Below are 8,843 nucleotides of genomic sequence, written 5' to 3'. Positions count from 1 at the left end.
TCTGAAACTGTTAAACCAATTATCTAGTAATTATATTTTATAATATAACATGTTATTGCTGAATAATCAGCAATCAATGGATCAGTAAACATAAGACTCTTACAGTAAACTGAAATAACTGCGGAAAGAAAGAAAAGCGTTTAATTATGAAACTATAAATTTAGTTTAGAATGTTTTTGTCAATGCAACCATAGAAATTTAAAAATTATAATTAAAAGTGATGTTACCCCCTATAAATACATAATATTTATGATATAGTAAAATTTGTTAGGACGTCTCACATGGCACTAAAAATAATATTATTAAAAAATAAGTTACAAGATATATATGATACTGGCAACATTAGTTTGATATTGTAAATTATATACTTTGAAGTTTGAGTTTCTCATGACTTATAATATACTCTGTGGATATGCTTTATGCATATTTGTTTTTGATGTTTACAGCGAATAAGAGGTTATGATTCGCATAATTATTAATATTTTTAACTTCATTTAGTTGAATTAAGTATTAAATCAGTGGTATGGATACCAAAAACAAAATATTACAATAAAAAAACATTAATGTCGATGAAACAAGATGTACGTAAAGACTGGAATGTAACTGGATGAAAACAATTTTTATATCGTTCAGATACAAATATTTTTCCAAAGATGAGTAGAGGCAATTTATCCAAAAAAGAGCTGGAGGAGCTACGTAAAAAGGAGGAAGAAGAAGCAGCAGCACATGTAAGTTCAATAATTTTAAGGAATGGAAATTATATCATGTAGTACTTTTAATATGTACTAATTCTCATTTTGTTGTCCTAATGATTTACTCTCTTTAATATTTTGTACAGGTTATAGATTATAAGAATAATGAAAAAAATTAAATGTTTACACTTTTACAGGTATTCAAAGAATTTGTAGAAACATTCCAAGAAGTGCCGAGTACAACATCTAAAGTTTGGGTTAAAGCTGGAACATATGATGCTGGTGCTAGAAGTAGGTTTTCTTATACATTGCAGTAAAAAAATATTTTTTATTTACTGCATATGCATGCATAGGAAATAATGTTATTAAAAAACTATAAAATGATTAGTCTGCAAAATCAATATTACAAATATTTATTAATTGCATGATGATTGCACTAGAATATTTAAAAAGACTTAATACTTAATAATAACAAGCCAGATGTTGTAATGTTAGTCCATAGTACAACTTGTGTTAAATATTTGTTGAATATTAAAAAATTTGAAAGAACAGTTTATTTTTGATTCTGAAAGGAAATGAAAATTTTCTATAGTTGAAAAGCAATAAAAAATTATGGACTATCAGTCATACTATATTGAAGTTTCACTAAATGTTATAGAAATACTCTTTTGTGAAAATGTTTTAATTTTTCAAGTTAATTTGTATTTGTATATAAAATGAAAATATTGTTTGTCTAAGTAAGCTCATCATAAAAGCTCTTTTGAATAGTTACAGTATTTTTTTAAATGTAAAGCTGGTGTCAAAGATCATATTACAAGTGTACATTTTAAATGATTCATTAGAGGAAGATACCTCAGAGCGAGGCAAGCTTTACAAGCCAATATCACGATTGGACGAGAAGCGCACAATCACTGAGGCAGATGTGGTACGAAGTCTTGCACAGCGTCCTGAACCGCCCGGCAGGCCTAGAAATAAGAAGACAGGCGATAAGAAAAAGAGTAATTTGGAATTATTTAAGGAAGAATTGAGACAGTGAGTTTAAGAATTAGAAGGAATATTAAAATAAATATTACGTCCTGCTATTCACACAGCCATATTCTCATGTAAGGGAGGAGTTTTAAGAGCTTACTCTACCACACAATTCTAGTAAAACAACTATTTAACCTTTTTCTTGATCTTATTCTAAAAAAAATAAGATTCCAAGAGTATATACATAAAATATATATGATATAATCTTTAATGGATGCCCAAAAAATGCTTTTTTTTTAGAATTCAAGAAGAACGCTCTGAGCGGCATAAATATAAAAATGTGCTGCGTGATCGCGGCGTGGTCGGCGTTGAGCCGGTGATAGATATGATGCCAGATGTAGGTTCATATGATACCGGAGACCCCAACACTACCAACCTTTACCTCGGCAACTTAAATCCAAAGGTAAATTATGCAAGAATATACTTGCGAATGAATTATGAAGTAGTTTAAAGTATTGGCTGTTAGGATAATGTTATGTGACTTGTGCCTTTTTTTTATTATCTTTGTAGAAAAATATACAAACATGATAAAATTATTCATGTACAACATTTATTTTAAACAAATAGAATAACAAATTTTCTGTTTCTTTGTAACTATAACTGAGTAAATTTGTTACCAGAGTTTTTGGCACTTATGGATTCTAATTCACCTCAACTTTTTACTCTTTGAGGTGGAGCCCGTCTGGGTAGTTCTCACCAATGTCTACGGGCGGTGGTGTTCACTCACCATCAGGCGGTCCATTTGCTGTTACCACAAACCTACTTATTACATTTTAAAAATCAGTTCTGACAGTTCTAACGATATTTAAAGCAGTACGATACAGTAATACAATTAATACAATTTAGTCATTCCATAATGTAATCGCAACAGATAACGGAACAGCAGCTGATGGAGATCTTCGGTCGCTACGGTCCGCTGGCCAGCATCAAGATCATGTGGCCGCGCTCGGACGAGGAGAAGGCGCGCGGGCGGAACTGCGGCTTCGTCGCCTTCATGTCGCGCAAGGACGGCGAGCGGGCGCTGCGCTGCATCAACGGTGGGACCCGCCACACACTTAATATCGTCGCCGTGTTTCAAGCAGGGACTGACTTTGCCAAGAATTAGCCAAGAAACTATTATTTATTTATGTTACTCGATACGAATAGGCAAGGAGATAATGAACTACGAGATGAAGCTCGGGTGGGGCAAGGCGGTGGTGATCCCGCCCGTGCCCATCTACATCCCGCCGGCGCTGCAGCAGCCCTGCAAGCCGCCGCCGCCCTCCGGCCTGCCCTTCAACGCGCAGCCGCCGAAACACCTCCTGGGAAAGGTAACACATTCGGTTATGGGAGGCTTTTATTTGCTTCATTCAGACATACTAATTTTCCCTTCCAAAAAATTGGGCTAGAGGGGACGACAATGGTGTGAGTGGTCAGGATGGAATTCGTGACTTTCACGTTAGCCTATATACTGCCCACTTATTGAGGCTTTATATGTTATATAAGCCAGTGAATTGTGAAGGCATCATAGTAATACTTAAGAATAAATATCGTGCATCGGCGGATATCGGAAATAAGCGTATTGTACTTAGCAAAATCTATTGTCAATAGTAATTTGGAAAAATCGTTGACAATTTGGTAAGAGCAACTTATTAAGTTATTATATTATATGCCGTCCCGATGCGGTCGGTCATGTTCGTAAAAATACGATGTTAGTCGATGCACAATGTTTATTCCAAAGAACTGTACTTAGTTTTTTTTTTTTTCAGATACCGAGAATTAGACCTGGAGAATACTATCCCAGTGACCCCGATGACCGACAGGATTATGATCAAGTGATTATTGAAAATAATTTTGTTTTATTACATCACACATATACGGCCTCGATTCTATTCGTCGTTAGGTGTTTAGTTAAACGTTCAATTATCTCTTTCTGACATTATTGATTTGATATTCGAAAGAAGAAGATAGCATTATTTCAAATCACCTTATTACTGGTGCGTATACTTAGTAGACAGTTGTTGGCCACAATTTTTTACATATAAATAATCAAGTGTAAAGCCGTTATTGTTTATACAGAACTTAAGAAGCTTATGTTTTTTTCAGATTCTTTCACAGTCTATAGTAAAAGTGGCGATCCCGACGGAAAGGTAAGTTCTCGTTGTGTAAGTTTTTTGACATGCAATTGGCATGTTCTAAAGATTGGCTTCGGTTAAATTTTCATTTTCAACAGATTCTATCGTTTCAAGTATCTGTTTATATATATCATAATGTCTTACATTTTTTTTTATTTATTTATTTATTTATGTACCAACAAATATATAGACAATTACATAGACAAAAGACGTGTACAAAGGATAACTTATCTCTAACAAGAGATCTCTTCCAGAAACCCTGATTCTGTTGGATTTACATTTCTTATTAATGTAAACTAAAAGCAAACGAATAGCCTGTAAATTTCCCACTGTTGAGCTCCTCTCCCTTTGGAGGATATTCCACCATGCTGTTCCAATGCGGGTTGTTGGACAAACAAGTGGCAAAATTTCATTGAAATTAGACATGCAGGTTTCGTCATGACATATTAAACACAAATTCGACACATGAAAATTTAGTTGTGCTTGCCTGGGTTTGTACCCGCAATCATCGGTTAAGATGCACGCATTCTAACCAGTAGGCCATCTCGACTCTACTTTTATTAAGTTGTTATTTCTATGTAAATTTAAAATATGTCGTTCGAAAATCTAACTTTCTTACATACTACCCTTTTAATTATATTACAGAAATATTTTAATGCTGATTCACCGGATGGTCGAGTTCGTGATCCGCGAGGGTCCTATGTTCGAAGCCATCATCATGAACAAGGAAATGAACAATCCGTTCTTTCGGTTTCTTTTTGAAAATCAGTCGCCCGCGCACACGTACTACCGCTGGAAGCTGTTCTCTATGCTGCAGGGCGATTCGCCCAAACAGTGGTCGTTGGAAGATTTTAGGATGTTCAAAGGTAAACAAATACTCATTTCAAAAAATAAAATTAGTCTTTATTATAATTGGTAAGTTTAGAAATTCAGGCAAAATACGATAAATAATGTTTCTTCGTTATTTATTTGTTTAAACAAAATGTTTTAAGGTGGATCGGTGTGGCGCCCGCCCGTCATGAATCTATATACCGCCGGCATGCCCGATGAGTTGGTGGACGAAGAGGACGCCAAGGATAATATACGCGGCACTCTGTCTACTAAGTGAGTAGTTCTGTTCAACACATAGGAACGCATTCCACCTATATCAAGACAATATACATCTTGAGACGTTAAAGCTTTAACATTCTTAAGAGCATTTACCAGATTGAAAACAACAAACTTATTATTATTATTTGTAACATAATAATATATGTACTTGTGAGATATGTTCACTGTTATCATATAGTATGGTAAACAGATTTTCTTTTTTTTTTATTGGTCTATTACATAATAAAACAATATCTTCGCGCATGCACCTCAACCGACGACTAAACGTGTGTATCGCGGGGTCCGCAGCCAGCGCGACCGGCTGGAGGAGATCATCCGCTCGCTGTCGGCGTCGCGGCGCAGCGTGGGCGAGGCCATGGCGTGGTGCCTGGAGCACGCGGAGGCGGCGGGCGAGGTGGCGGCCTGCGTGGCCGAGGCGCTGGCGCAGCCCCGCACCGCGCCGCTGCGCCGCGTGGCGCGCCTCTACCTGCTGTCCGACATCCTGCACAACGCCGGCGCCAAGCTCACCAACGCCAGCGCCTACCGCGGCGCGTGAGTACCCGCAGTCACCCCCCCCCCCCCCCCGCGTCCCGGCGTGCGGTCGATGCTAACCTGAGCTCGCTCGTTCGCAGCTTCCAGCAGCGCCTGGTGGAGATCATGCGCGAGTGTCACCTGGCGTGGACTCGCATGCCGTCGCGCATGCAGCAGGAGGGGTTCCGCGCGCGGGTGACGCGCATCCTGCAGGCCTGGGCCGACTGGGCCGTCTACCCGACCGACTTTCTGTTGCACATTAACGACGTGTTTCTTGGACAAGATAAGGTAAACGTGAACTAATTTAATTAAAATAGTATAATATTCATAAATTTATGGGGGAATTAGCTATGATACGTAATTCGATCCGACGTTTAAATCTATGCTCCTGTCACGTCAGGGCGAACTGAGAGCGGCCATGGAGGTCGACCGGTCCGGGTCGGGAGACGGGCCGGGCTCCGGCGCGGCGTCGCCCGACGGCTCCACGGCGTCCGGCGCGTCGGGCGGCTCCGGCGGCTCGGGCCCGCTGGACGGCGCCGCGCTGCGCCGCCTGGCCGAGCAGCGCCCGCCGCAGCTCTCCGTGCGGCCCGAGGTCAACGACATCGACGGCGTGCCCGGTGCGTCCTTGCCTTGCTTCCTTTTCGTTGTGCGATCAGGCGCTAACGTGACAAAAAATTAACACAGTGATAACTAAAAAATGTCCCATTTTATCCTTTTAGTGGACGAAGATATAGATGGCGTTCCGCTGGAAATGGATGGTGACATCGAAGCGGATGCGGAGGAACGAAGCGTGGCCGGTTTCGTGCCCTCGCGGTGGGAGAGCGTGGAGCCGGCATCGGCGCCCGAGCCGCTGAAGGAGCCAACGCCGCCGCCGCCCGATGGGTTAGTCTATGATTCATTGCTGTCATCAACATTCGCTCGTTCTTATCCTCTATACATGACGGTCGGCGCTACGTGTGGACTTTAAGAAGCCAGGTATCCCGTTCCCCGTTATCACACGGGTGATCGGGACGCTTACGTGCCTAGCAAAGATTAACACGGCCAGCACTTCCGGCGCCCACCGACCGAGATGGGACGGTCTCTTATGGTTGGCCGGAATTACAATCGAATATGTTGAGACGCCACCAACGAACCCTACACTTATTTTCGTTCGTATGTATGTATCGTGACGCGAATTCCCCAGCGGCGCGGAGTCCCCGCGCAGCCGCAGCGGCGAGGCGCTGCTGCGGCGCGAGACGCTGCGCGACATCGAGCTGCGCGTGCTGAAGTACGCCGACGAGCTGGAGGCGGGCGCGCGCGCGCTGCGGCCCGGCCTGGCGCCGCCCGCGCAGGTGCAGCACTACCGCCGGAAGCTCATCAAGAAGGTCCGCCGCGTCGCCTGTACTTACGGCTAGGGAACCAATGCCGACTGTATACTAAAGCCTTCCCATGAGTTTATATAATATCCAAGTAAAGAATACGTATAAGGCGGTGGTATGGTTTCTATATACTACTGACATGCGATGAAACAGAAATCGGTTATAAAATGTAACATTATTTTTTATTCATTTGTTTATGTACCACATCCAGGCACTGCGAGAAGCGAAGGAAGCGGAGGAAGTGGGTTCTCCTATTGCAGATGACGATGCTTTCTCGACGTCCTCCAGGAAGTCCAAAAAGTCCCGCGAGCCCACGCTGTCGCCGCCGCCCAAACGCTCCCGGTATGGAATTCTTCATTAATACGTAGTAATGACTATTTCGCTGTTGTATCCTTTTTTCTTGAATTTTGTGAAGCAGAATCCATTGTATGAACCCAAAACAATTTTTATTGTATTATATTTACCGATTAATAAAATATAAAATTATAAAAAAAATTATGGAATTGACAATAAAAAAAAATTGCTATTTGTTCATGTAGCGATCGCAAGTCCAGATCGCGATCTAGATCACGCGAGCGAGACCGGGAACGGGAACGATCCCGCGAGCGAGACCGGGAGCGCGAGAGGGACAGAGAACGGGAACGAGAGAGGGACAGAGATAGAGAGAGGGATAGAGACAGGCGAAGACGTTCACCCGCCACGCCTCCCCACCACAGAAAGCACGCGAAACATGCTAAATATAAATATTGACAAAATGTATATTAATAAAAACTTTAACTACTATCAAAATCTTTAATTTTTACATTTACATATTTTAATGACATTCATTTATTTCTTCTTAATATCGCCAACTTTACTATACATTCATTACAATGTAATCAATTAAAAAAACATCGTTATATCGCATTATACAAAGCCATTTCTCGTTATACAGACCCTTAATTCACTCATCCTCCTGCCCTTATGCCAATTTCATTTTTGGTCGGTACAACATGTCTTCTTCTTCCATACTTCTCTGTCAGACGTCATCTCACAAGTAACATTCTTTCCGGCCATATCGCCTTTCACACAATCCGTCCATCGTATATATCCATAACAAAAATGTAGTGATTACATCTATATCTTACTTTTTACATACAATAATAATTTTAATTGTAATGACCTGTTTTTCTTTGGCTTCTAAGATTTATTTCAATTAATAGAAATATGTGTATCCCGTGGAAGATGCCGAATAGTTTATTTACAGGGGATATAAAGAAAACAACGCTTATACATAAAACGGAATTTTATTTAAAATTAAAATATTTTTACTAAATAAACAATACAAGAAACTCGAGATAAATAAATGAAAAACGCATTTGTAAATAAAAACAATTTTTTATAAAGAATACTTATAAACTTTGGCCATGAGTTCATAGGTTATAAAATATTTCAAGATTTTTTGAATACATATTGTGTACAAATTTCATTTTAGACTTTAGATAATATAATATCTTGTTTGAAATTATACGGCTTTTTATCACACCATACTGAATTTACAAATGAATCAAAATCACATTCGATTATAAACGTTAATACTTATAAAGTTAAAACTTAATTTCATTGATTTGATTTTAATTTCATTCAATTATAAAATGACTAGTTGTTATATATTGAACTTTTACCGAAGCTTTACAGACGAAAACGAGATAAGAGGTGTTTTAAAATATATAAGTGATTGAGATTCGTTTCATGAATATTATAAACTATATTAAAATCATACAACAAATAGTAATTTCACACAAATCGAATACAATCGTTCACACACTCGGTATCTAAAACTAAATTGGTTACTAGTGTTTAATAACGCTCACCTTATACAAGAGTTCGTGCAAACAGAGAAAGCCTAGCATCTCTTGGTATACGAAAAATATAATTTTCATTTAGCATCTCGAAATACTACAATATAACAATATATAAACATTTATATAATTATGTCGTCAATAAAGCTAAAAATATTCTTATAGCCTCGCAAAAACTATTAATTAAAC

General features: G+C 39.4%; 1 protein-coding gene across 1 annotated transcript; it reads left to right on the top strand.

The window, feature by feature from the left end:
• Nucleotides 1–416: 416 nt before the first annotated feature.
• LOC113402153 (U2 snRNP-associated SURP motif-containing protein) lies at nucleotides 417–7,588 on the top strand. The gene is made up of 17 exons (XM_026642328.2): nucleotides 417–728; nucleotides 890–983; nucleotides 1,535–1,724; nucleotides 1,962–2,124; nucleotides 2,593–2,758; nucleotides 2,868–3,031; nucleotides 3,470–3,535; nucleotides 3,807–3,850; nucleotides 4,481–4,701; nucleotides 4,828–4,939; nucleotides 5,234–5,476; nucleotides 5,557–5,743; nucleotides 5,856–6,072; nucleotides 6,175–6,337; nucleotides 6,639–6,819; nucleotides 7,025–7,155; nucleotides 7,353–7,588. Exons 1-17 carry the CDS (start codon nucleotides 654–656, stop codon nucleotides 7,561–7,563), a joined length of 2,628 nt encoding a protein of 875 aa, XP_026498113.1. The 5' UTR covers nucleotides 417–653; the 3' UTR covers nucleotides 7,564–7,588.
• Nucleotides 7,589–8,843: the final 1,255 nt, after the last annotated feature.

Source organism: Vanessa tameamea, chromosome 2, assembly GCF_037043105.1.
Source record: "Vanessa tameamea isolate UH-Manoa-2023 chromosome 2, ilVanTame1 primary haplotype, whole genome shotgun sequence".
NCBI classification, from domain to species: Eukaryota; Metazoa; Arthropoda; class Insecta; order Lepidoptera; family Nymphalidae; genus Vanessa; species Vanessa tameamea.
The sequence above is the reverse complement of the archived record's forward strand: the minus strand, read 5'-3'. Positions and strand labels throughout refer to the sequence as shown.